The 27,437-nt window shown below is 43.8% G+C and overlaps 1 protein-coding gene across 8 annotated transcripts in view; it reads left to right on the top strand.

The window, feature by feature from the left end:
* Window positions 1-27,437, top strand: part of LOC138747450 (sodium channel protein type 8 subunit alpha-like) — a 225,583-nt gene that overhangs the window by 182,100 nt on the left and 16,046 nt on the right. For 6 of the 8 annotated variants that reach the window (XM_069906685.1, XM_069906684.1, XM_069906682.1 and 3 more), the window contains 5 exons: window positions 2,681-2,801; window positions 4,384-4,538; window positions 5,758-5,931; window positions 13,236-13,358; window positions 25,705-25,980. In XM_069906685.1, the coding sequence (XP_069762786.1) occupies window positions 2,681-2,801; window positions 4,384-4,538; window positions 5,758-5,931; window positions 13,236-13,358; window positions 25,705-25,980 (849 nt within the window). The remainder of the gene's footprint in view (window positions 1-2,680; window positions 2,802-4,383; window positions 4,539-5,757; window positions 5,932-13,235; window positions 13,359-25,704; window positions 25,981-27,437) is intronic. The other 2 variants (XM_069906686.1, XM_069906687.1) reach the window with 1 other exon arrangement.

Below are 27,437 nucleotides of genomic sequence, written 5' to 3'. Positions count from 1 at the left end.
TACCAATAAGTGGTAATTCTGTCTGGCCGACAGAATATAGAATCTCAGGGTTGTATGTGATGTCCTGTTTGTATTCTGGCAATAAATTTGAATATGTAAACCAGCCATTCTCAACTTTTTTTGGACACTGCTCAAAGTTTATGGAGAACATAAAAACTATTTAATGATTCTCGTCCATGGTAGTCCACTTCAATGCGCTGTTGCCCCTATTGAGAATGGCTGATGTAAGCGATAGGTTTATTTGGGTACCTGCTTGTTGTGATAGCGTGCTAGTGATACTCCTGACCACTAGAGGGAGTCAGAGACTAGTTTGTTGCAGCTCGGTTGGATTCAAGATGGATGTCTACACGTGGTTATGCGAGAGCTAATAAAGTATAGTTGTTTTAAAGAACCCAAGTTTCTTTATTATAATTAAAGAAACATCACACCACTGTCCCTTAGGGTGGAGAGCTCCCATAGTTCTCATTTTTATTGGTGAAGAAACTTCTCATCTCACCCCCCTTTCCCTGAGGTGTCCAGGCAGGAAAGCAGCCACCCAGCCTCTGTTCCTCCCACCCCTGAACGTCACTGGATCATAAATGTTTATGCAGTTTTTTCAGTGATGTGGTCTAGCTGCCTCACAGCTCCAGTGACCCAGGTTCAATCTCGGCCTCAAGTGCTGTCTGCGTGGAGTTTGCATGTTCTCCCTGTGACTGAGAGGATTTCAGATTTATTGTCCGAGTACATAAATGACATCTACAACCTTGAGTTTCTTATTTCTGTGGGCCAGGCAGAATTACTACTTATTGGTCATGCAAAAAAAAAAACTGTATTCAACATAGACATGTAAACAAATGAAGAAATATAAACCAACTGTGCAATGCAGAGAAAAGAAATTCAATAAAATGCACAAATAAGAGTCCTTGAATGAGTCCCTGATTGAATTTGTTGTTGAGGAATCTGATGGTGGAGGGGGAGCAGCTGTTCCTGAACCTGGTGGTGTGGATCTTGTGGCTCCTAGATCTCCTACCTGATGGCGGCACCGAGAACAGACCGTGTGCTGGATGGTGAGGGTCCTTGATGATTGCTGCTGCTCTCCAACGACAGCGTTCCCTGTAGATATTCTCGATGGTGGGGAGGGTTTTTGCCTGTGATGTCCTAGGCTGTGGCCACTATCTTTTGGAGGGCTTTACACTCAGGAGTCTTGGCAGCCGGACAGCACACTTTCTACCACACCTCTGTAGGGTTTCTGATGTCATACCAAACCTCCGCAAACTCCTGAGCAAGTAGAGGTGCTGACATGCTTTCTTCATGATGCCATTGCTGTGTTGGGTCCAGGAAAGATCCTCTGAGATGGTGACTCCCAAAAACTTAAATCTGCTCACCCTCTCCACCGGTTTTCCCTTCCTGAAGTCAACAACCAGCTCTTTAATTTTGGTGGCATTGCATGTGAGATTTTTGTTGTTTCCCCTGGGTTTTCTAGGTTTTTTAAAATCCCCCCAAAGACATGCAGGCTGGTAGATATTAATTGCCCGCATCCAATTCAACTCTGGACTCTTTGGAGTGTAGAAGGATGAGAGGAGACTTGGAGGTCTACAAGATTATGGGAGGCATAGATAAGATAGATAGTCAGCACCTGTTTCCCCAAGGTGAAAGTCACACATACTAGAGGACATCTGTAGAAGGTGAGGGGAGGAAAGTTTAGGGGAGATGTCAGGGGTAAATCTTTTATGCAGGCAGTGGGGGGTACCTGGAATGCCTTGCCAGGTGTCGTGGTGTAGGCTGTTACAGTAGGGGGCATTTGAAAGACTCTTAGACAGGAACATGAATCCAAGAAAAATAGGGTTATGGGTGTGAGGTTGGGAAGATTTAAACTGTTGTGGAGGTTTATGTGGGTTGGCACAACATCGTGAGTCGAAGGGCCTGTACTGTGCTGTAATGTTCTATTTCCATGCAGCCAAAGGAGTTAAAATTGTTTCTCATTCTGCGCATTCAAATACATTGCTGGCTTAACGCAAAGCTAGAGGCGATACAAATGTATTGGGATGATGGCCAGGAGGAGATCCACTCTGTCCCACACAACTACTCACCCAAAGCCATGTACGGTCCCTGGCACAACCAAAAATCACATCCAACTCTTACTAGTAAACAATAATAACAATAAACTACGCTGATAGAAAAAGAGACAAAGACACAATAGTTGGAGGATGAAGAATCCATACGCTTTGAACATTTTCAACTTGAAATCTGGGGCGGCACAGTTAATGTCCACAGCGCCAGCGATAGGGACGGGGGTTTGAATCTGGTGCTGTCTGTACGCTCTCCCCGTGACTGCTCTTGTTTCCACCCTCCATTCAAAACTTAACGGGGCTGTAGGTTAATGGGGTGTAGATGGGTGGCACAGGCTTGTGGGCCAGAAGGGCCTGTTACCGTACTGTATGTCTACATTTAAATGTTCCCGGTGTCCCAAGTGCCGTATAATGGGGTTTCAGGATGAACCATGCCAGGACTAGATCATGCCACCTTTGTACTGGCTTGTAAGTCACTCCTCCACGTCTGCAGTAACTGATGACCGGTGCAAAATGGTGCTTGCTGATCAATGGTATCTGTGCTCTTACTTGATGCCAACGTCCATTTCTTCAGTGACGCGTGTCGCTCCAGATTTGCCATTCATTTGTTTGTGCGTTTCCTGAACTTGCAGAAACTGGATGACACCAGCTCGTCAGAAGGAAGTACGATAGATATCAAGCCAGAAGGAGAGGAGGGTCCTCCTGTGGAACAGCCAGAGGAGTACTTGGATCCTGAAGCCTGCTTCACTGATGGTACGGTCTGAGTTCACAGCCCCACAGCATTCTGGGAACTGCGCGGGCGAGGAGAAAGTAGGTTTTGCAAAGCTTGTAGGCAGCTTGTCGGACCTCCCATGCTCTCTCGTGTTCTTAAGTACAGAAATTCAACAGTTAAAGGGTCAACGTGATCTTTGCGTTGACATTGCCTGCAGTGAATGACTATGATTTGCAGGGTGTTTCAATTTTCCCTGGATACTCTGGCACGTAGGAGATTCAAACAAGCACAGCGGGTGTGATTTGTGTGTCATTTGTACAGGAAGTGATGTCCTTCTTCATGCAAGGTTTGGGTTTGGAAGAGCATCAGGACAAAGTTTGCCCTGGAGAGCTGTTGTTGGTCACATCTGGGGCAGCCATGTTTTAATATCGCATTGGGACCTCAAGGAGGGAAGTTCCTGACACTTGGTGTAGATCCTTCTATGACTCCTCCCTCTCCAGCCCCCCACCCCCACCCCACCAGTCAGGTTGTGGGAAAGAGCAATCCCCATTCAGATTTATTGAGCTGTACAGCATGGAAACTCTTGAGCCCTCATTTGAAGCAGGGAAGCCATGACTGAAGGGGTTGCTTGAGTCCCAGTCAAGTGAACAAATTACGTTTTCCAGGTCATTATGAGAAGGTTCAACTTGGAAATTAAATTAGTTGAACTGATAAATCCTCTGCTCCCACTTCAAAGACGTCTTGGGGCAATAATGACCAACGCTGGTGAATGAAATATTTAATAAGCAAAAAGAGCAATGACTTGTTTAAAGTAACACTGTCAATATGATAACTGCATTAAATGTTGGATGCTGCATGACCTGCTGAGTTTCTCCAGCCCGTTTGTGTGTTGCAGTACAAGACTGAGTGTCATTTTTGTTTAAAGGCTCAACAGCTTGACAAGTCGGTGAGGCCTATTGACCTTGGGAGCAGAAATAGTCAATGCAGTCCATCAGGTCTGCCTCACCTTTCAATTATGACCTGATCCATTTTTTCATTGAGTCCCACTGCCTGGCCTTCTCCCCATAACCATTGAACCTACCAATCTCTGCCTTAAATACACCCGGTGACCGTCGGTGGCATAGGTTCACCACCCTCCAGCTGAAGAAATTCCTCCGTGTCTCTGTTCTAAGCGGACGCCCTTCAGTGCTGAAGTTGTACCCTCTTGTCTTGGACTCTCCCGCCGTGGGGGATCAACGTTTCTACATTGACTCTGTCCACGCCTTTCAACATTCAATATGTTTCAATGAGGTTCTGCCCCTCATTCTCCTAAATTCCAAGGAATACAGGCCAACAACTGTCAAAAAAAACCTAATTGCAAAAAATTGGTTCCAAGAAGAATCTGGTGAGGAAGCTGGTATCTGTGATTCAGATCAATCAAAAGGAAGGAAACATTTTGAGTAAAACAGCTCATTTTTGTCAAAATGTCGACTGTCTCAAAATGCAGATTCTGAAATTGAAATCTGTCATTGAACAAAATTGCTGCCACATATAAACTATTTAAGAATGTTGGTTCTCTGCCAATGAACTGCCATGATTTAGCCCAACGCACTTCAAACCACCTCTTGTCTTTATTCTCCATAGGTTGTGTGGAACGGTTTAAATGCTGCCAGGTTAGCATTGAAGAAGGCTGGGGCAAGCCCTGGTGGACTCTTCGGAAGACCTGCTTTTTGATAGTGGAGCATAACTGGTTTGAAACCTTCATCGTTTTTATGATTCTGCTCAGTAGTGGCGCATTGGTGAGTTCTTATATAATGATGCCACACAAGTGCCCACTGCATACTTCTTTTCTATCAGGGAGGCAGCACTTTACATTCTCAAGCTGAGTAGCATGTGCAGTAAAACCCCTGTTAGCCAGAATTCGAGCAATTGACAGCCTCATGCAACTGGCAAAAAAATCGAGGAAAATAAATTTTCAAAATTAAAATAAATAAGAATGAAAGAGTAGGTTTTAAAAAAAGTGAATTCAAAATTGTGAAAGTAAATGTTCTCTGAAGTAACACATCTTTGGTGAAGATGGGAGCAAATATCCAGCCAGCGGAGGGAGGGCCTTGGTCGGGGTTCACCCGTAGCAGCTGTTTGAATCAAGTGGTGTGAAACGGCGATGGCGTCGCCCAGGATGAAGAGCTGGTTGATGCTGCTCGCTGATGGGGTGACTCTCTTAAAGTGTCTCCATTTCTCTGCTAAGTAAGAGTCGCCCGGGTCAGGGACTTTATCTATAAACTTGGGGAAGTGGGGGTGGGGGGGGGAGGCGTTAATTATCTATAATGTTGTTGCTCCTCTTTCGGGTGGCTCCGTGGAGGGGGATGAACCTGCAGATGCAGCGACAGTTAAACGTTTTCAAAGAATGTGACTGAAAATAAAGTGAAATGCTTCAAGGTAAATGTTCAGGATGGATTTTGTTTGTGATTTGTTACGTGATGTGGTGATGTGATTGTATTTACTGCTGACAAGGTCACGATTAAATGGATTCTTCCCCCCCCCCCCCCCCACCTCCACAATTACAGAGTTAAAAAGACTTCCTCTATGGTTCAGTTGAGAAAAAGAGCTGAAACTGAAATGGAATCCTTGAAAAAGGGCTCAGGCCCGAAATGTCATTTATACATCTTTACCTTGTTATTGAGCGCTGCGAGACCGGCTGGGTTCCTTCAGCATTTTGGTGCTATGTTATCTGGTCTATGGTGTAGCAGTCACTGGGGCTGCTGCTGTCATCACCCTTGGCTGGAGATGAGGGTGGAAGCAGCCTGGTTGACCGACTGCTAAATGTGTGCAAAGCGAAGATGATTCTACGATGAGATCAGATGACCTTTTTAGTACATGGTCGTACATTTGGCTGTAATAACAATCGTGAATGTGTGAAGGAAGGAAATGGTCCCACTTTTAGGGCACAGTGGTGCTTGAGAAGGAATTATGTTTTGAAAGGAAACCCATATATAGTTTTTCAAATTGTGTTTGTAGGCTTTTGAAGATATTTACATTGAACAGAGGAAGACGATCCGTACCATCCTTGAGTATGCTGACAAGATCTTCACATATATCTTCATCCTTGAGATGTTGTTGAAGTGGGTGGCCTATGGATTTCAAAAGTACTTCACAAACGCCTGGTGCTGGCTGGACTTCCTTATTGTGGATGTATGTATTAATCATCTACTTCTTGGAGTTGTGGGTCTGTGGGGTTGAAAGAGGGGAAATTTGGGGCCGTTGCATGTCAAATGTTCAATGAATGCGTTTCGTCTCGTACCATGCATTATTGCTGCAGTGATGTACAGCACCAGTAGCCAAAATGTACTATGAAGCAGGCTGACGTTGGATAATCAACCTGAAGTGGATATAAGACCAGGCTATGTTAAATGTTGCCATCCAAACATTTTACTGTAGATCTTACTTGGCTGGAGAAGTTTGTGTTTTAACAAAGGGATTTTGTCATTAATCATTTGAACAAGGTCTGAATCTTTGTTCCATGTAGGTTCTCTTCGAGGGGTCTTCTGGGCTGAATAGAGGCCACATTTTACTGTCACTAACACCAAGTCTTGATTATAACAGCATGTTGCATATTTTTCTTCTACACCAAATGTGTTCTCAGTTGAAGTCTTTCAAAAGATTTTTTTTTAAAACCTGAGAAGAAAATCTCGGTAGATTTTATGGGTGAAAGTTATTATTGATGAATATAACTTCAAGATGCGATGTTGTGATTTCATGATGTACTGAAATTGAGGCCAATTATTGATTATTCCTAAAAGTGTGATTTTTGGATTTTAACCATGCAAAGAAAAATCAGGGCTTGGTTCATAAAATAACAATAACTAACTGCCTTTTAATCTCTCCCCAAAGCTTTTGACTTTTTTTTTTACGAAGTATGTAATCGTGTTGAATCTTCATTTCCATCTGCACAGACGTGGTCTTAGTTTTCACAGTCTGAAGGTTTTATCTGTTGACTATTGTGGAAAGTTTTATTGTTCTTGAAATGCGAAGCTTATCCCACGTGATGAAGGTGTCATCTCAAATGTGGTGAAAGATGGTGTTGACTTCACAAAGTGAGGTGGAAAATTAAATATTTAAATGGCAAAGTTCAGTACAGCATATAACGCCCCTGTTCCTATATATTATGCATATGCTAATTGTCCACTTCCCTTACATTCATTCGTTGGAAGATTAATTTCAGTAACTGTAGCCAATGTTAAATTTCTGCCAGTGGATAACTGAAGAGCATATTTTCTTAAAAACTATCTAATTCAGGGTTTGAAATTGCAAATACATACAAGTCCAGCTAATCTGCTTTCCATGGTGTTAACAAAAAAAGGTCAACACTTTTGGCCGTCGGGCACGAAATTCCCATGTTGTTTCTCTGTGTAATTGAGGGTGAAATTCAAAGTTTAGATTTCCATGCAATCTATATTAACATGCCTGATAAAACTTGCTGCATTGAATAGGTCGCCCACAGTACTCATTGCTTGGTGTTTGATTTGATTGAGCAGAATCTCAACTCTGAAGTAGGATTGGAGTTTGGAAGGGGGTCAAATTGCAGCAAATCTGGGACAGGAGTCAAACCCCCCCCCTCCAACCTACCCTCTACTGGGTGCTTAACAGATCTGTGAAGAGTACTGAGGTCTATCTGGGAAACAGATTGACCATTTAGTCATTGCAACAAGGCCAGCTGACCTTTTGTCTTCACAGTGCATCCATTTTTAATTTTTGCGCTGGTTTCGCAGACTTTTTTTCCAGAACTGAAACAAAGTTTGAACTTCTGAGGGGAGTGATTTTTCCAACACTGTTTGTGGTCCAGGACGGACTTCGGTGTTTCTGTTGTGCTCAACAAGCCTTCCAGCCAATCTCGCCTCCAACCTCTTTGCCTACCCTAATTTGCCGACCTCCATTATCGTCAGTCCCCTCTCCTATAAACCGGACACACGACCGCCTTGTGCTCTCCGTCAATCCACCAAGCCGATCTTGGCTCGACCTTTTCAAAATGGGCCTTCCATCCTGAAAGGTTCTCAGCCTGTTGATCATATTAGAAATTTGAAGGCAAACGGTGGCTCTGTCTAAGTTTAAATTTTAGACTTAAAGCACAATAACAGGCCCTCCCAGCCCGAGCTGCCCGATTACACCGAATTAACCTGAAACCTTGGGAGGAAACTGACACACCCAGAGGAAATCCAGCAGACACGGGGAAATTGTACAAACTCCTTACAGACAGCACCGGATTCGAACCCTGATCGCTGGCGCTGTAATAGCAATGCACTAACGGTGCCACCATGTTCTACATAATGTTTGGAAAAATTCTTGGTTTCACTGACCTTCCACTCCACAATCCCCTCCTCAACACAATGTGCTCTCAGATTAAAATCCAGGCCAATTATTCCAATAAAACACTTCCTTCCTTCAAGGTGTCTCCCTCTATTAAACCTCACACTGTTTTAACATTGGTTCCACGGTTAAAAAATATGTATCTATTTCCAACAACTAATCTTTTGTTTTTACTTTGCCTGGATGTTTCTGTGATTACTGCATCAATATTTAATGCATATGAATCAATTTCTTTAATTGAAGCTGTAATCCACATCAAAGTCACTATTCAAAATAACTGACCTTTAGAAGCAAATTTGAGCCTGTAGACATTTCGAAATAATGTGGTTAGCTTTACTGACGGGGATGAATTTTTATCCAGTTGAAAATGGGTTGCTTTCAGCAAAGGTTAAGAACATGAGGAACAGGACCCATCGAGCCTGCTCCTCCATTCAATGAGATCATGGCTGATCTGATGATCGGCTCATCTCCACTGACCTGCCTTTCCCCCATATCCCTTCATCCCCCCAACAATGTAAAAATCTATCCAACCTTGTCTTAAATATATTTACTGAGGTTGTTTCCACTGCTTGAATTCCACAGAATCCCCACCCCCTGGGAAAAGCAGTTCCTCCTCATCTCCATCCTAAATCTACTCCCCTGGATCTTGAGGCTATGTCCCTATGTTGTGGTCTCCCCCACCAATGGGAACAACTTACCTACCTCTATCTTATCCACATCTTTCAGCATTTTATATGGACTTTTATTTTATAGGTAAATTGTATACTTTATTTTATAGGTTCTCACTACAGATACCACAGTGAAAGAGAAAAACCAACTTGTGCGACCAAAATTAGAAAATTTTGTATCTGGGATTAGTTGATTAAAATGTAACTTTTGGTATTAATTCTCATGATCTAGATGTGACTGGTAGAATTTGCGCTCATTTTCAGTTATCCTTGGTGGTGAACTGCCATCTGGTAACTGGAGCAGGAATCCTGGTACTGCTGTCATGTAGGTTTTGACCGAATAAAGAAGGGAGGTTAATTTGATCAGATTCACAGTGTTGTGTGATGGAAGGGAATTTGCAGGTCTTTTCCTGCTACCTCCTCCCTTCTTCAGGGAGGGTAGAGGTCAAGGGCTGATGAAGAAATCTTGAGCATCAAGACCATGAGCTGGGTATTGCCCAGAAACACCGGTGATTCTTGTGGAACCTCATTGAAGGGATGACTTCTCCGCTCTGCTGAATTGTGAGATCCTCAAGAATTTCGTCGTGAATTGCCAACTTCCTGCAATCCCCTGGAAGTTGTGCTGGGGGAGAAAAGATTTGCAGGTAGTACCTGCCATGAGGACTGTTTTAATGGAGGGGGATGTACATGAGGGAGATGAGAATTTGCACAAGATACAGGAGCAGAAGGAGGCCCATTTGCCCATCGAGTCTGCACCACCAGTCTAATCATGAGCTGATCCATCCTTCCACTCAGCCCCACTCTCCAGCCTTCTCCCCGTAACCCCTGATGTCCTGACTCATCAAATACCTGGCATTCTCTGCCTTGAATACACCCATTGACCTCACTTCCATGCCTGCCTGTGGCAACAAGTTCCACAGACTCATGACCCTCTAACTAAAGAAATATCTCCTCATCTCTGTTTTAAATTGACACCCTTTTATCCTGAATTTGTGCCCTCTTGTCCTAGACTCCCTGACTGTGGGTAACATCCTCTCCACATCTACTCTGTCCAGGCCTTTCAGCATTTGAAATCCCTCTATGCGTACCCCCTCATCCTTCTGTAAAATTTTGTGCAATTTTAAATACATTTTCATTAATTGAGATTACTTAACTGATTTTAAATTCTTTCCAGTGTTCACCATTAAAAATATTTAGTAATTTGCAGAAAGTTTTTACAGTGGTTGATCTTGTACCTATTCAAATCTTTCGAAAGCTGGTTAAGCCTGGCCTCGTTGTCTGTCAAAGTTCTTTTTCAGCGTTTTAATGAGTAGGAGAACCATGTGATTGCATTTACATTCAGAAGGTCCCGCCCGGACTGCACAGGTTCTCCCCTTCCACCTTGGAACCTGCTTTGTTGTGGAAATTCTAGCTTGAAGGTTCCCTCGAGGTAGTTACCGACCTGATGCTGAGCCCTAAGCAGGAACTTCCAGACTTTTGTTTGAGTCTCCTGCTGTGCATATGTCGTGCTTTTCCAGGTAAAACTGTATGCAAGCTGGACACGGGGTAGACCACTTGGGCTCTGGAGCATGCTCCAGCATCTATTGCTGATTGCAACCTCAATGCCATGTCCTGGTCCGTCCTTGGTAACCTTTCACCCCTTTGGTGATCGAGATGCTGGCTGCCTCTGGCTCAAATATATTTAGACTCTGCTTCCACTATGTAGGAGTTCACTACCAACTAAGAGAAACGACTTGACCTCTATCTTGAATGGACCACCTCTGTTTTTAAACGGTGACATTTGTAAGACTTTGCCAAAATTATGTTGAAATCTGTCATCTGCTGGCATGAAATTCTGTGGTGGCAACGAATCATCTCATTATTGTGCCTGTGGATTTGAAATGTCCTTTTGGTTGAATTGACCAGATAAATCCAGACAAATTAACATGTTGTATCCAATCTCATTGACTTGCTTTTCAGAGCCTTGGACAATCATTAATTCTGTCATTGGTTTTTGCTTCAGGAATGCTCTTGTAAACTGTGGATCTGAGCATGCTTTGTATTTTTTTTTCTTGTCTGAAGGTGAACTAACAAAATGTTCATAACTCCAAACATTCTTTTTCTCCTTGTAGAGCAGGTTTGTTTGTTTAGAACAAATGCTGATAGTATTGTAAACTCCTGATGTGATTTATTTCCTTCGTCGAAGGCTTCAAGTTCTTTGACTTGTGTCTGTCTTTGTAAAAATGTTTTTTTAAAAACTTGGTGGTGAGAAATGGTGTTTATACAAAAAAAAACCTCCCTTTGACCCTTCTGAGTATTGATCACAAGGAAAAGGAACAGAAGCCGGCCATTTGGCCCATCGAGTCTGCTCCGTGAAACCTCTCTGAGCTGAACTGTTCTCGCATCAAGTTCCAAGGTCCGGCCTTGTCCCCATATCCTATGATACCCTGATTCATTAGTTACCTAATTTCCCCTTTAAATTCCCCCAAGGATCCGGCCTCCACAGCTGGATATGGCCAAGACCCTCTGGCTAAAGAAATTTCTCCTCATCTCTGTTGTACTTTTTAATTCTAAGACTCTGCCCCCTTGTCCTGGAATCACCCAACAGGGGAAACATCTCATTCACGTCGACTCTGTCCAATCCATTCATGATTCAAAAGGTTTCTATGAGATCCCCTCTCATTCTTTTATATTCTAATGAATAGAGTCCCAGAGCCGCTAAGCGTTCCTCATTCGTTATCCTGCTCATTCCTGGAATCATTCTGGTAAACCTCTTTTTGTCACCTGTATAGAGTGCACATGGTAACTCACTCTCTCAGCACTTTTCTGGTGGTATTTGCAGGGATGTATGTGACTGCAGCCCCAATAATCACTATTAAATGGCTATTATTTGAATAAATTATTATCTTAGCCAAATGCTGGTGTCCTGCATGAAGCAAATGTTTTTTTTTTAAATCAATTCTTCCTTGGGTAGTCTCACCTTTACAATGCTGCCTTTAATGCTCAGAATGTCCTTTTTTTAAAAAAAAACTCGTTAAAATGCTTCCAAAGATGTTCTTTCTTTGATTATGATGAAAGCATTTGAAGAACTGGCTCGATATTTAGTCAAATAGTGTTCAGAAAGTATGGGTTGAGAGAGGTACAGTTATCCTGTGTGTTTATCATACATAATACCTGATTTGTTTCGACTCTTGCATCGTTGGAATTGATTAATGTGCGCATTTAAAATGGAAATACAATTAATTACCCAATTTGGATCAAAATTGCAATCAAATATCGAGCCGTCAAAACTGCCAAGCTGCACAATCAATGTTTGACCAGATAATCAGCAACTTTAATGGTTTTGATTGCAGAAAACTGGTCAGGGCATCAATGATAACTTGCCCGCTCTTTAGTCAAGAGCCATGAGATCGTTTGCATCCACTGAGATTGGATGGAGTTGGGGGCGGGGGGGATGGTATTGGGAGGAGAGGGAGAGGGCCTTGGATTATTGTCTCAGCAAAAGATGGCACCATCTGACAACGTAGCCTTCTCTCAGTCGCTGCAGTGGAGTGTTTTCCTGAATACCTCTGAAAAGAGACTCGAATCCGTAGCCTTTCTGTCCTAATTGAGGCATGGCTGAGGAGAAAACGGAGGAGGGGGGGGAGGAGAAGGGGGAAATAATCTCAGTACTTTATTCCCTTGGAGACGGCTCGAAGTTTATTCTGCACTGTGCTTGAAGGCAAGATATTGTGTTTAACATCAAGCAACACATTTCCAATTGAGCTGTTTCATGTGTGACTAACAACGGGTGTCCAAGACAATTCCTAGCATTCATCAAGAGATACCACAGTTTTAAATTGACACTCGGCAGGGAGCCTGCTTGCTTTCAAAGCGCACATTTTACAGGCTACTCAATTGTTTAATTGTATTTAAGAGCAATGTACTGAATTAAATATGACCAAACTTAACAGATCACAGTGTGCCAGTCTGACCGTGCATTGGGAATAATACTTTTGCAGGCCAAACTTTGTCCTTTCTGCCACCCTCCCCCTTTTTCCAGTGCCTCTGTATATTACTATATCAGAGGTTAGTTTGATATGCAGCACAGATTTACCTGTATTCTTTTTTATAGGTACCTTTTATTTGTGTGGCTTAATTTTCTGGGCTTTTTCTCCCCTCACTTCGATCGGACCTTCACAAAGTAACGGGGCAAGGGTAAGGTTCTTCTCATCCATTAGGCATTTTCCTTCAACAGGTCCCCTTTAGTTGTTTGTGTGTCTGTTACCCTTCTTTTTCACTTTTCTTCCTTTTGTTCCGTCTTATTGCCTCTTCTCAATTAAGTATTTCCTTCTAGGTCACTAGGATTCACTTCAGGCAAGGGAAGTAGGGAGCTGAGCTCAGCTCATCGCAACGAGCTTGGGGCCATTCTTACAATTAGACCACTTTGTTTTGTCAGCCCTTTGCTAACAGTACTGGGAACTTTGCTTTTCTGTTTCTGTGTAGGTTTCCTTAGTCAGCCTCGTAGCTAATGCCCTGGGCTACTCCGAACTAGGTGCCATTAAGTCTCTTAGGACACTAAGAGCTTTGAGACCTCTAAGAGCCTTGTCACGATTTGAAGGGATGAGGGTAAGATGGATTAGCAGCTGACCTTCTGCATGCATACGAGAGAGGAAAAAGAGTTTAAGCATGCGAGAATTGATCAAAAGCCTGGGGAGGGAAATGAATATGGGCACAGCTGCTGAATTTCTCCCCTCTCCGTTATTCTCCACCTGCACCCCTCTCCTGAAAAGGAGATACATTAGGCTGCCTCATCACATTAGATTGGCCCAAACGACATGCCATCGTAGAACATACATCAGCTGTTCTCATTTGGCCTGGCTTTACCTCGAAGTGTGTTCAAGGGTTTTCCGCTATAGCCTAAACGGAGAATCACCAGGTGGAAAGATGTGCGCACAAAGCATGTGCCTGAAAACGGATTGGAAATGGGTCAAACTTGATTTTGTTCTTCAAAGGAGGAGTGTCTGATTTGACATGCAAATATTAATTGCAATTGGATTCCCTGCATGGGAAGAAGAAATGTATTCGACAGGTCCACATGGCCATTGGGGTGTTCATCTTATACCTGGTTGTTCTCGATCCAGTCTAATGGAGACTGGTGGCCTTGTCTGATGGCTCCTCCTTCCACTTTCTCCTTTATTGCCATGCTCTATGGTACCCCTGTTGTGTCATTTAACAAAAATCTGATCACTATCAAGCATTGCACTGAATGAGTTTGATGCCATCGTAACATTTAATGATTGGAAATAATTTAATATGGGATAAGACACACTGCTGTTGATTGCATGGAATCCATATTGAATAATTGGCCAGGTGTTTTGACAATTTGTACCAATTACAGTACCTTTGCTTTAAAAGTATAAGTGCCCAGCACAGAGGTTCCAAATACTCATGAAGATGGTGGTGGGTCAGACGGAGATGTAATGAAACTTTGCAGTTTCCTCCACCACACCCCCCCCACCCCCCCACCCCCACTTCTCCCAGGAACAAATTTCAATTACTTGCAGCCATCACTGGGTCAGATATGTAGTGGTTGAATGGAACCGAGTTTGGCCTCGACCGCCTCACTGAACAATATTCCAGATGTTGGATCAATTAGCGCTCTTTTTTGTGCGCGCTTGTTGAGCAGACGAAATTGGACTGATTTTCATTTTGTACATGAGTGCGGCTGATGTGTGTCTGGCATCAGGCACACACCTAACAATCTGATTGTTCACACAAGCACTGAGCTCAATCCTCGCACAAATTGCATTTTTAAGGATGCAATTCAGTGAACAAGCGTAAAACCGCTAGAAGGGTTTCGTGCTTTTTAAAATGGCCTCTGTGAGGACATTGAAATTTTCCTCCATGCACCTTCAAGACTTGCTGCATCCTTGCCAAGTTTCTTCTGAACTCCGAAATGTTTCGAAAGCATGTTTCTTGATGGAGGGGAATTTGTTGGACCTCTGCATTTTTTTTATAAAGAAGGGTTTTCTGTGAGAATCTTTAGTGCAAATAATGGCATGCCAGTTATTTTGATGTGTTTTGTGAGATCATGAGGTTCTCTCTCAGCAATACACTATTATGTGGTCTCCTGGATACCACTGTGTCCACTCAACGGGCTCTTGTGGTGGGTTGGTGGGTTGGTCTTCTGATCTTCCTAGCCAACAGATTTATTTTCCCTTCTGCGGCAGGAATCTTTCCTCAGGCGCCTTTAGTCATGCTGCTGGCAACACTTCATCACTGGAGGCATTGTTATTGGTAATGAATAGCTACCCAGAGTGGGTCGTGGACCTCGGGACCGGAGGCACAGCCCTCCCTGTCAGCAAAGGGCTTACTCACAGACTGTATTGAGAGCCATTATGTCAGACCCGGATTTCACTGATGAACAATGTATCGGCAGGCTGGAGTTCAACAAGGCTGTTATCACAGAGTGCTTGACGTTCTGCGGGAAGACCTACAGTCCCATACTCATGCCCACAAAAGTCTCTCCATGGAAAGTCTCCTGTTGAATCTCAGCTAGATTGGCAGAGGACCTTTGAGTGCATGAGCAGCAGATTTCTGCCCCATTGATTTAGCTAAGGAACCAGTGGCCAGTCGGACAGTGGGATTTACTGGCGTTGCTAGGGTCCTGTGCGAGGAGGTCACCGTTGGCTGGATTCATACCCATAGCTCTCTATGAACAAGAAGAGTTTTCCACTTGTTGGTCACAAAAAAAACCTCCTCGTGGTGAGAACCCATTGCTGGACATTCATTTAATTTTGGCGTATGGCATAGTAACAGGCCCTTTTGGCCCATGAGCCTGTCAATTGCACACTATTAACCTCCACCCCAGTATGTTTCGAACAGTGGGAGGAAACTGGAGCCCTCTGGGAAAACCCATGCAGACATGGGGAAAAAATGCAAACTCCTTTCAGACAATGTGGGATTCAAATCCCAGACCCAATCGTTGGCACCTCAACAGTGTTGTACTAACCACTAGGCCAACTGTGCCGCTCCTCATCTCACTCCAATATGTTTTCCCCTTTTCTCCTGTGAATAAAAGCTCGTTAAGCTGCAGATAGAGTTGGGGGGGGGGGGGGGGTGGATCTGACAGGGTAAAACTGGGGTGACCTTGGGGATATGAAGAAATATGTCAGTTCAGTGAACGAAGACAGTTGGAGAGTGAGAACATAGACAAGAGACTGGCGGAGTTGCAAAACGCAGAGCAGAGAGAGAAAGACCTCAGGGTGGGCACAGTCTCCACTTCCAGAGAAGAAGAAAGAAACATTCTCCCCGTGTCTGCATGGGTTTCCTCTCACCCTTCAAAGACATAGTGGGTTGAAGGTCAAATGGTGCAATTGGGTAGCACAGGCTCATGGGCTGAAAGGGAGGAGGAGAAAACGAAGTAAAATATTAAGGCTAAAGTAATTTTGGGAGCAAATGTCATTTTGCCATCGTGCTCAACGCAAGACATGGGATTGTCGTTTCGATGTTATAATCCAGACCTATTCAAACCACTGTGTCCTGGATGAAAGCACTTTCAACCCAGAACGCATGCCCAACAACTTTGGGCTACATTCGTACTGACCTCATGATTCAGCCAAGAGGATCAAATGTTATCTGTTGCAATTAAAGTGCCATGTCAAGTGTATTAACACAGCAGACGCTAGGATCCTGAAGTACAAACAAAACCTCTCCAAACTGTGCCCAACAGCCCCCCACCCCATCGACTGCTCCAAATTGTGGTCATGAATTCACTTCAAAACTCTGCCACACTCAAAACGCTTTCCAACCCTCCTCGGCAGCTTTCCCCTCTCCACAAACTGCACCTCATCCAGGTGGCAGGAAGGCTGTTGTGTGCCAGAGGGGACAAGGGCCATTCTGTTGCACAAGACGGTTAGGACCTTGATTAGTGGTGAACAACAAGCAATTGCCCCATCTCACATTGAATGTGTGCAGCATGCACCAAGGTGAGACTTGTTGCAACAATGGAATCAAGAGGAAGAACTTAAAAGCACTAAAACTAACATTGAAAATGTCTCGATAAAAAGCAATAGAAAAAGAAAGTCAGATATGACTCAATATTTCATCAAGTTTATTGTCATCTGATTGGACAAGTACAACCTGATGAAGCAGCGTTCTCCGGTCTAACACGCAGACACACAACCAGTCAGAACACACGTACAGACAAACAATACATATGCAGGACAAGTATTTTATCTGTACAAATAAAAAAAATGTTATTTCAGGAATATGAGCGTCTCGGATGATTAGAGTGAGCAGTTCCTTTGGTCGTTCAGTCTTCTCACTGCCCGTGGGAAGAAGCTGTTCCTCAGCCTGGTGGTGTTGGCCCTGATGGGAGTAGCTGAAAGATGCTGTGTGCAGGGTGGAGGGGATCTTGGTGATTTTGGGCACCCTCTTCAGACAACGATCCTGGTAGATCTCGTCATGGGGGAGAGGGAGACTTCAGTGATCATCTCCGTCATTCCTATGGGTCCTGTGGATTGACCTCTGATTCATTTCTCTGCAGCAACAGTGATGCAGTGGCCAGGACACTCTCGATAGACCTCCTGTAGAAGGTTGACGTGACGGTGGCCGGTAGCCTTGCCCACTTCAGTCTTCTCAGGAAGTGCAGTCGCTGTTGCACCTTCCTGACCAGTGAGGAGATGTTGAGTGTCCACGATAGGTCACTAGTTAAGTGAACACCAAGGGACTTGGAGCTCTCCACTTTGTGTAGTGGAGGGTGGTCATTCCTGGTCCTCCTCAAGTCCACAATCATCTCCTTCGTGTCCACGTTGAGATTATGGTTGTTACTCTTGCACCATATCACGAGATTTTTCACCTCTTCTCTGTAGTGAGACTCATCGCTGTTGCTGACGAGGTCGACGACGGTCGACCTGATGACTCTGTGGGAGCTGGATCTGGTGATGCAGTCGTGGGTCAGTTTCGTGAACAGGAGCAGGCTGAGCACACAGCCCCGAGGTGCTCTGGTGCTCGACATTCTGCAGACAGACTGTGATCTTTCCAAGAGGGGTGTTAGAGTCCCAGCGAGGGACAGCTGCTCCACCAGCCTCTGGGGAATGATAATATTAAACACCGAGCTGAAGTCAATGAACCGCAGCCTGACATATGAGGTGTCGTTCTCCAGGTGGGGTCAGGACAGAGTGAAGGGACATAATGAACATTGGGAGAGTGTCCAGATGTAATTGCAAATGGGACATTGAATAATATGGAAGTCATCATGCCATTTCGGAAACATGGCTTGTGACCAGCAGTTGAATAAAAAAACATACCGGTAGGTCTCAGCTAAGCTTCTGAAACTGAGAAGTCAAAATAAAGGCAATCTTCACTTGTGTACTGTAAACAGCTCTCTGTGGGATTTTGTCTGAAGTTATCGGACTATTACAAGATCAATATTCTGGAAAATTATCTTCCTCTTGCAAAAAATTGGATTTCAGCTAGACTGACCTTCTATGATCATTGGTGAATCTATGGAGACTGATGCCCACATAAAAGAACTTCAGAAATTGAATGCTTTTTTAAAGAATGACTAAATCATTCTTGGAATCTTCAGAAAGAACCATCAGTACAGCATCAGAGTCTTGACTATGATCAAGGAGGGATTATTTTGGGTACTGGGGTAACTCAACAAATGCAGCTTGATGACTGATGAGAGCAACAGGACAACCTGACAGAACAAGATGTACTGGATAAGTACTGTCTGTCTTCAAAGGAGAAGGAAATTTGGGCGCTCTTTTTGCTCGATCTGAAACGTCAGCTTGTTGAGAAGTGCAAAAGTTAGCTTGTTGAGTGGAAGAACTGCTGCAAATAATTGAGAGAGTCTGCGAAAAATGAAGGTTTTGCACCACTGCGAAATCTCCTTGAGGGATGCCTACCGCAAAGAAGTTCTCCTCCTCCCTTCATACCTGACGAGGGGCCCAGGGCCAAAACGTTGCTTCCTACGGACGCTGCGTGACCTGCTGAGTTCCTCCAGCACGTTGGCGTGTTGCATTTATTGATCTGACCTGAGGGTAGGGATGCTCCCGTTCCATCGGTCCTGATTTAGTCAGGAGTTCCAGCTTTTGGATGAAGGATGTAATCATTTTGTTTGCAAGAGAAGATATAATGAGGAGTGGTCAGAAAGGGAAGACTATGTAGATGAAGTTCAGATTTAGGAATTCTGTGGTTCCAGTTTTAAGATGAGAGGATATCTCAATGCAGAGGTCAAATATGCTTGTAGGAAGGGCATTGTGTTTTTAATTAGATTTTAATTGTCAAAAGGATTGTGATATCAACAAGATTGAAGGAGTGCAGAGAAGATTTACTTGGATGTTACCAGGATTTCCAGAACTGAATTACAGGAAAGGTTAAAAAGGTTCAGACTTTATTCCCTGAAGATTTACTAGGAAAGGTTAATCAAGTTCAGGACTTTATCCCCTGGAGTGCAGAAGAATGAGGGGAGATTTGATTGAGGTATTTAAGATTATGAGGGGGATAGAAAGAGTAAATGTAGATCGGCTTTTTTCCACTGAGGGCATGGGTTAAGAGTGGAAGGGGAAAAGTTTGGCGGGGGGGGGGGAACAACACTTCACAAACAGAGAGTGGTGGGGGTGTGGAACGAGCTGCCGGCAGAAGTGGTGAACGCAGGCTAAATTTTAACATTTAAGAAGAATTTGGACAGGTCCATGGATTGGAGAGGAGGGCTATGGACTGATTTCAGGTCAGTGGGTCTAGACAGAATAATACTTTGGCACGGACTAGAAGGGCCAAAGGGCCTATTTTGTGTGCTGCCTTGTTGTATAGTTCTCCAAGAAGCAATTTAGTTCATGCCAAAATGATATTAACTTCTTGAATACATTCAGGGTAGTTTTCTGCAAACGTGACAAGGGAGAAGGCCACGTTATATTGAATAGTTGTGCCAGACTTAATTATCAGATGACCGTACAACCATTCATCTGACTGGCCATATCCTGGAGTCAAAATTGGAAAAAGCTGCTTGTGATTCTTGATTCGAGTTCAGCTGATCTCATGGAGATGAGGCGCACGTTCCATGCTAAGTTGGTCTGTTCATGGTTAAAGTGAAACATGATCAGTGGGAGGTGTTCAAAAGAAGAATATAATCTTGCAGGGAACCAATTTGAACCCAACGAGGAAAAGGCCTGCGTGCTAAAATTGACACAGTCGTGGGCAGTTGAGTAGCAGTGTTAAAGGGTAAAAACAAGTGGTTTTCAACCTTTTTCCTTCCACTCACATATCACTTTAAGTGACCCCCTCTTGACCACAGAGCACCAGTAGTACAGGATGCCATCAGTGCTCTGTGGTCAATGAGGGATTACTTAAGGTTGTATGTGAGTGGAAAGAAAAAGGTTGAGAACCCCTGGGATAAATGATTGCAGAGTGAACAGATCCTGATGAATCGGAAGGGCCAGGGTACAAAATGGATAGCAGAAGGTGCAAAAAGGATGTCTGAGGTAACACAAGGCAGGATGTGTTGGATCTACCTTGCTTGTCCATGGACACTCACCTGATCTGAATCCAGGGAGAGAGCCAATCCTGTTGTTTATTTTAACCCTTTCAAAGCCGAGCCATGACTTGACCTCAAGGTCAAGCACACGATGGGATTTGACAGGAAGCAGGAGAAAGAGGTCTAACGACTGCCAAAGATGTTGACCATCTTTGAATGTCCCTGAATGTCACAGACATTTCATTTTTTTAAAAAACAAACGAAGAACACGACAATAATTTAATCATTTTACTTTAATTATTTAAAATGGCTTTAGATTCCACATTTGCCTCTGATGAGGAACGGCAAGAGATTCCATTGAGAAATCAATGGGATTCCCAGTTCAATGTCCAAGGCCAAAGTAGCAGCTGCAATGCTATAAATTTATTTTTAAACGTGGACGTGCAGCACGGTAACAGGCCCAGGAGCCCGCGCCACCCAATTAATTTACAAACGCCCCCCCCCCCCATTGTACATTTTTGGAAGGTGGGAGGAAACTGGAGCACCCAAAGGAAACCCATGCAGACGTACAAACTCCTTGCGGACAATCATAGAAACATAGAAGATAGGAGCAGGAGTAGGTCATTCGACCCTTCGAGCCTGCTCCGCCATTCAACGAGATCATGGCTGATCTTAACGTTCAGTACCCCGCCCCCGCCTTCTCTCCGTAACCTTTAATACCCTTATACTGAAGAAATAGATCTAATTCCCTCTTAAATAGATTTAATGAACCTGCCTCTGTGGCAATGAATTCCACAGATTCACCACCCTCTGGGTCAAGAAATTCCTCCTCATCTCGGTCCTAAATGGTTTGCCTATTATCCTCAAACCATGGCCCCGGGTTCTGGATTTTCCCATCCTTGGAAACATCCCATCTGCATCCATTCTGTCCAGTCCTGCCAGAATTTTATAAGTCAGGTCGCTGGTGCTGTTATAGAGTGAGGCTCACCACTACGCTTACCGTGCCACTATCTATCATCTCAGCAAGTCACAAAGCTCCACTGTTGTATGTATAGGAAGAACCACAATCAGATTAGAATGGAATCCGGTTTATTGTCATGAACGTGCGTCATAAAATGTGTTGTTTCACAGCAGCAGTGTTGTACATCACGGATGCAAAATTGCTATAAATTACAATTCCATAAATACAAGATTTAAAACATAAATAACTAGCACAAAAAAGAGAAAGTGAGGTGATATCTGTGGTTCATTGTCCGTTCAGAAATCTGACGGTGGAGGGGAAAAAGGTGTTCTTGTACCACTGGGAGCTCGTCTTCAGACTCCTGCACCTCCTTGCTGATGGTAGCAGTGGGCATGGCCTAGGTGTTATAATTGCAAGAGAAGTAAAGGAATCTGGTCAAGAGTTACGTTGGCTCCTTCCTTCGCCAAAAATTGGTGATAGCGTGAATCGTTTCTTTTAAAGGTCGACACGTTGAAGGGTCATTTTGCCAGTAAGTAGTTTGAATAAAGAAGCTATCTCAAGAAAACTAGCATTGAATTTGTGCCAGAGATGCATCAAAATTAACATAGGCAAACTGATGCCACTGTAAAGAGAGCAACAGGATAATGTTGTTTCCAGTCCAGGGTTGTGAAAGAAGTCAGTGAGAAAATTGAAGATGTCCGAACTATAATCTCTGAATTTTTAGATTTTATTTACAACACAGTAGAAGCTGATTCTGGCCCATGAGCCTGTGCCTGCTCAATTACACCCAATTGATCTACAACCCTGTACAATTTGGAGGGTGGGAGAAACCGGAGCCCCATGGGGAGAACGTACAAACTCCTTACAGACAGCGCCGGATTCGAACCCTAGTCACTGGCACTGTAATAATTTCTCTTAATTCATTAATGGTTCCTGTAGATTGGAAAATTAATTTATTTTCCCTTTGAAGAATACTTGCAATAAGAAAAATCCCCAGCTCTCAGTGCTAAATCCACGCAGCAGAAATTGCTCATTCAGTTCCAATTCTTCTTCCTGTTTTAAGCCCCTGGGATAAATTGGCTTCATCAACATTGGCCATTCCTGAAAATGGATCAGATCTCCAAAGGTGCCTTTCTTCCTGCAAAGGCCAGGTGTAACTCTTATGTGTCCCCATGTAAAGAAAGAAACAGGAAAATATTTGATCAAAAAGCAAAACAAAACCTGCTGATCTTGTAAAATGCTGGAAATCCTCAGCAGGTCAAGCGGGCTCCAAGGGGACAGAAACCGGGTTAACATTTCAGTTTGCTGATGCTTTGCTCTGAGTTGAGAACATTTGGAAAGCAGGCATGAGTTAAGTTGCAGAGAAGAGGAGGGAGTGAGGGAATGAAGGGGTGGAGGTATGGATTGATGTTAGCTGAGAACGCGCCCCAACAATTCTTTTTACTTCCTTGGTTCTCCCTCTATTTCCACCTGCGGACAGATTAGATTTGAGATGTCAGATTTATCGTCAGAGGACATAACATCACGTACAACCCTAAGATTCTTTTTCTTGCAGGCATGGCAGAATTGCCACTAATTGGTAGTGCAAAAAAAACTGTACTCAACGTACACATGTAAATTGACTGTGCAATACAAAAAAGGAGAGCAAAATCAATAAAGTCCATGTACAAGTCCTTAAATGAGCCCCTGATTGAGTTTGTTGTTGAGGCGTCTGATGGTGGAGGGAGAGCAGCTGTTCCTGAACCTGGTGGGGCGAGTCTTGTGGCCCTGAGACCTCTTTTCTGATGGCAGCAGTGAGAACAGAGCGTGCGCTGGGCGGTGTGGATCCTTGATGATTGCGGCTGCTCTCCGACGGCAGCGTTTCCCGTAGATGTTCGCGATGGTGGGGAAGGTTTTTCCTGGGCTGCGTCCACTACCTTGTGCAGGGCTTTACACTCAAAGGTATTGGTGTCTCCACACCAGACTGTGACACAACCGGTCAGCACACCTTCCACCATACCTCCGTAGAAATTTGCCATCAGCAAGCTTCAACACCCTGTGCAAGTCAACCCCAATCTATATTGTCCAATTTCACCCAGTCTTCACTCTATCATGAATGACTTTGTTCTCCAGTCCTCCTTTTCTCTGCAATACATAAATAAAGTTATAAGCTATGATGAAAGATCATCAGTTTGAAACATGAGCTATTTTTTTGCTGGATGTCCTGCTGAGTATTTTTAGCATTTTTGTTCTTCTAGATTTGCACATCTACATATGCTCACAAAATGCAAAATCTTTGAATTTAAAGGTGGGCCGGTTCAGACACTACGTGAGAGCAGTGGGTCACACTTTTAGATTCTGAAAGCTTTTGCCTTTTTCTCCATCAACTAATACTGCGATAGCAAGCACTTTGTGGGACGTAAAACCCTTCAGATTCAGTTCCTTCATGGGGATCCATAAAATATTCATCGTTTTGATTTTTAATTGTTCTCCAGAATCCCATTTTGGACTCTCTTCCGAAGCAGGAGTAAGCTTTCGTAATAATAAAGTTGCTTGCCGATTTGCATCCTGACTTAATTTACCTACCTTTGGAACTAGAACTACGATAACTGGCAAAGTTCTCGTGGCATCAATGAATGAAGCATCTAAAGCGATTTGAGGGGATGAATTCCCATCCCCTTATGTGCGCTTTTTCTTGGGATCGGGGTGAGATGATGCTTCCCAATTTCTCTCCTGGCTGACTGACTGACATTTAAGATGGTGTCCCATTGTTTTGTGATTCTACTCAAGTGAGTCACCTCTTCGGAGCATCCCTTGCCCTCCAAAACTGGAGAGAATGCATTCTAAGGTTATGCAGCCAGCCCATATAATTTAATCCTTTTATCTTCTGTATCAGCGTGGTGAACGTGCATTGCGTCACCTCCGAAATTGGCGTAATTTTTCCGAGGCGTTTTGTTCAGGACAAGACTGCAAAAGGCTCATTTCCACCCATCTGGATGTCTTGAGCTAAAAGCCAGTGTTACATTGACTGATTGATGACATGGACCCCATGTCATTTTGTATACATGGACCCCTCCAACCGTGTGCATTTGTTGGATAAAGTTCTTCTCTGCTGAGCCACATTCAACGCACTGTCAGATTTGCAGCGAGTGGGTTATTTTCACTTTTCATTATTTGCTGGCTCCAAGGAGATGCTTGTCCAGTATATCATTATGGCTTGTTCAAAGGCAGGAAAGGAAAGATAACTCTAGTCACGGCAGTGAAATGAGAACATGCTATTTACAATTTGCGGGTCATGGAGTAACCAGCATTATTCTTGTTAGAATCACTTTGCTGATGTGAAATACCAAGGTTTTGAAGTAAAGTTATGGATGATACTTCAGAATTCTATACATAGTTCAATTACATTCAGTCATTTGATAAATTCAGAGGGGGAACATATTTGAGAAAACTATGACATCAACTCCATCAGTAAAATGCACTGATTCTTTTCATTTCTGCTTTTATTGAATATTAATTTCTTTCAATGCGCATCAACTTTGTCTTGCATATCTAATAAAATTCATTTCCGAAGTTGTGAACTTCAGGTGACATAGTGGGTTGGAGCACCACTGTAGTGGCATTGAGGTAGCAGGATTGGGGGGGGGGGGGGGGGCGGGGGGAGGAAGAAAGAAGCCTTTGTCTGCGAGTGCAGTCTTGGCCCTGCCAGTGTGACAGGCGGCCGAGGATCACTCTGCAGAGACAGGATATGCCACGCAAGAATAATCTGAAATATTTGCCACCCAAATGGGCAGCAAAATGGGCACAGAAGCCTGGCCAATCCCTGCTGTCGAAGATCTGTGGTGCAGGAAGGTTAGAGAGGGAAAAAGACGAAAGTGGTTAAAATGAAATTTGGAAGTTCTGCACTTTGATTCAAATGTTCTTAATTTGACATCTTGAATCATGGTACATCACACTGAAGCTGTAGGACTCTCAGGAGGGAATTGTTAAGCGCCATTTATCTGCCCAATGAAAGCAAAGTGAACAATATTACTGGAGTTGGCTTTGAAGTTTGATTTCACTCAGCTGTGCTTTTACCCACTATCTGGTGATATGCATTGCAAAGAGCTTGAAATGTTCCTTGGGTGTGCAGGAAATGGCATAAAAGAGCTGCTCTATAACTTGCATGTGTCCCTCAATCGCCACTGCACAATGCTTGCTTCAAAGCAGCTTACAAGATTGCACGCCAAGCCATTACAACTTGACCACTGGCTGCTTATCACAAATAAAGTTGGAGCGACAGGGTTTAAGCTGAGCAATTTAAGAAAACAGCCGCTGCGGTTTTTGTTACAATTCAATGTCAGGATCACAAATATCTCTATGGATTCCTGGATCAATCACGCAAGCAGTTTTATCGTTAAAAATCAAAGTTAACAGACCTACACAGTGGAGTACTTGGCGATGCAGTTATAGACAGCAACAGCTTAAACCCTGACCTAATATCCCCGGTTTGTGATCCTCACTGACATTTCACTTCACACTGATTTTGTTCTTTCTGCATCCCGGTGTAGGTTGTCGTCAATGCCCTGGTAGGCGCCATCCCTTCCATTATGAATGTACTTCTCGTCTGTCTCATCTTCTGGCTCATTTTCAGCATAATGGGAGTGAACCTTTTTGCTGGGAAGTATTATTACTGTTTTAATGAAACATCAGAATATAGGTTTCTCCCCAAGGAAATCAACAACAAGACAGAATGCGAGGCTTTGGGCAGCGAGGAAGTGCGTTGGAAGAATGTGAAGATCAACTTTGATAATGTGGGCGCTGGATATCTGGCTTTGTTGCAAGTGGTAAGTTTTGGTTGCATTTTGTTCCTGCTCGTGAGCTACTGCGTGAGTATTTGTTCTTGATGTCTGCACCCATTGGCAGAGCAGAAGGTCACAATATTGAACTGGAACCCCGGAATGACCTACTTCTCCCTGTAGCCGGTGGGTAGTAATGAAGACATCTTGGCCTAAAAAGAAGGCGACCTGCTGATATCAAATTTGACATTATTTCCAATTTTTCACCAAGAACCCATTTGATGAAGAGGCGGAAGGATGGGTCAGTAAGTTTGCGGATGATACGCAGGTTGGAGGAGTTGTGGTTGGATGTGTTGTGGTTGGAGCTGAAGGTTGTCAAGGGTTACAAGAGGATATAGTCAGGATGCAGAGTTGGGCAGAAAAGCATTTCAACCTTGATAAGTGTGAGGTGATGCATTTTGGAAGGACAAACCAGAAGGCTGAGTACAGGGTTAATGGAGTGTGGATGAACCTTGGGGTACAAATCCATACGTCCTTCAAGGAACCCTCCAGGTTGATAGGATAGTTAAGAAGGCCAATGGGATGCTGGGATTTGTTAATAGGGGATTGAGTTCAAGAGTCAAGAGGTCATGTTACAACTCTACAAATCATTGGGGAGACTTGGAGTATTGTGTTCACCTCATTACAGGAAGGAAGGGAAAGCTACGGAGAGGTTGCAGAGGAGATTCACCAGGATGTTGCCTGGATTGGGAAACCAGTCTTATGAGGCAAGGTTAGCAGAGCTGGGACTTTTCTCTTTGGAGCAGAGAAGGCTGAGAGGAGACTTGATAGAGGTTGACAAGATTCTGAGAAGCATAGATAGGGTGGACAGTCAGCATCTTTCCCCCCAGGGCAGGATCAGCAAACACCAGACAACATCTGTAGAAAGTGAAGGGAGGGAGGTTTAGGGGAGACGGCAGGGGTAAGGTTTTTACACAGAGAGTTGTGGGTGCCTGAAATGCCTCACTGGGGATGGTGGTGGAAAGTGCAACAATATGAGCATTTAAGAGACTCACAGACACGTGGATGGAAGGAAAATAGAGGGTTACAGGGTAGGGAGGGTTTAGTATCTTTTTTAAGGTATATATGGGTCAGCACCGAAGGTTGAAAGGCTGTAGTGTTCTATGAACCTAGGAGACAGTGTGGTGCTCACTGTAAATTAATGTTATAATTCAATGAAAATTGAATTGGGGGGGATTAGGGAGAATCGATGTCGACTTCACAAAATTTTGATTTGTTTTATGACGGCCTTTAGACATGTTTGGTTTCTGTTTTACAGGAGTTTGGGGGGGGAGTGGCTTGGTTTTGTAGATGTCGTGAGTTTAGTCTGTACCCGAGCAAGTTGCACATAAACTGTGGGATGAGAAGTTTGTGTTGTTCAGCTCTTTAGTTATGAAACGTGATCATCGCTAGCAAAGTCAACATTTACTGCCCAGCCCTAACTTTTGTTGAGTTGATGGTTTTTT

Source organism: Narcine bancroftii, chromosome 12 (genome assembly GCF_036971445.1).
Source record: "Narcine bancroftii isolate sNarBan1 chromosome 12, sNarBan1.hap1, whole genome shotgun sequence".
NCBI lineage: Eukaryota > Metazoa > Chordata > Chondrichthyes > Torpediniformes > Narcinidae > Narcine > Narcine bancroftii.
This window is presented reverse-complemented; position numbering and strand designations above follow the sequence as displayed.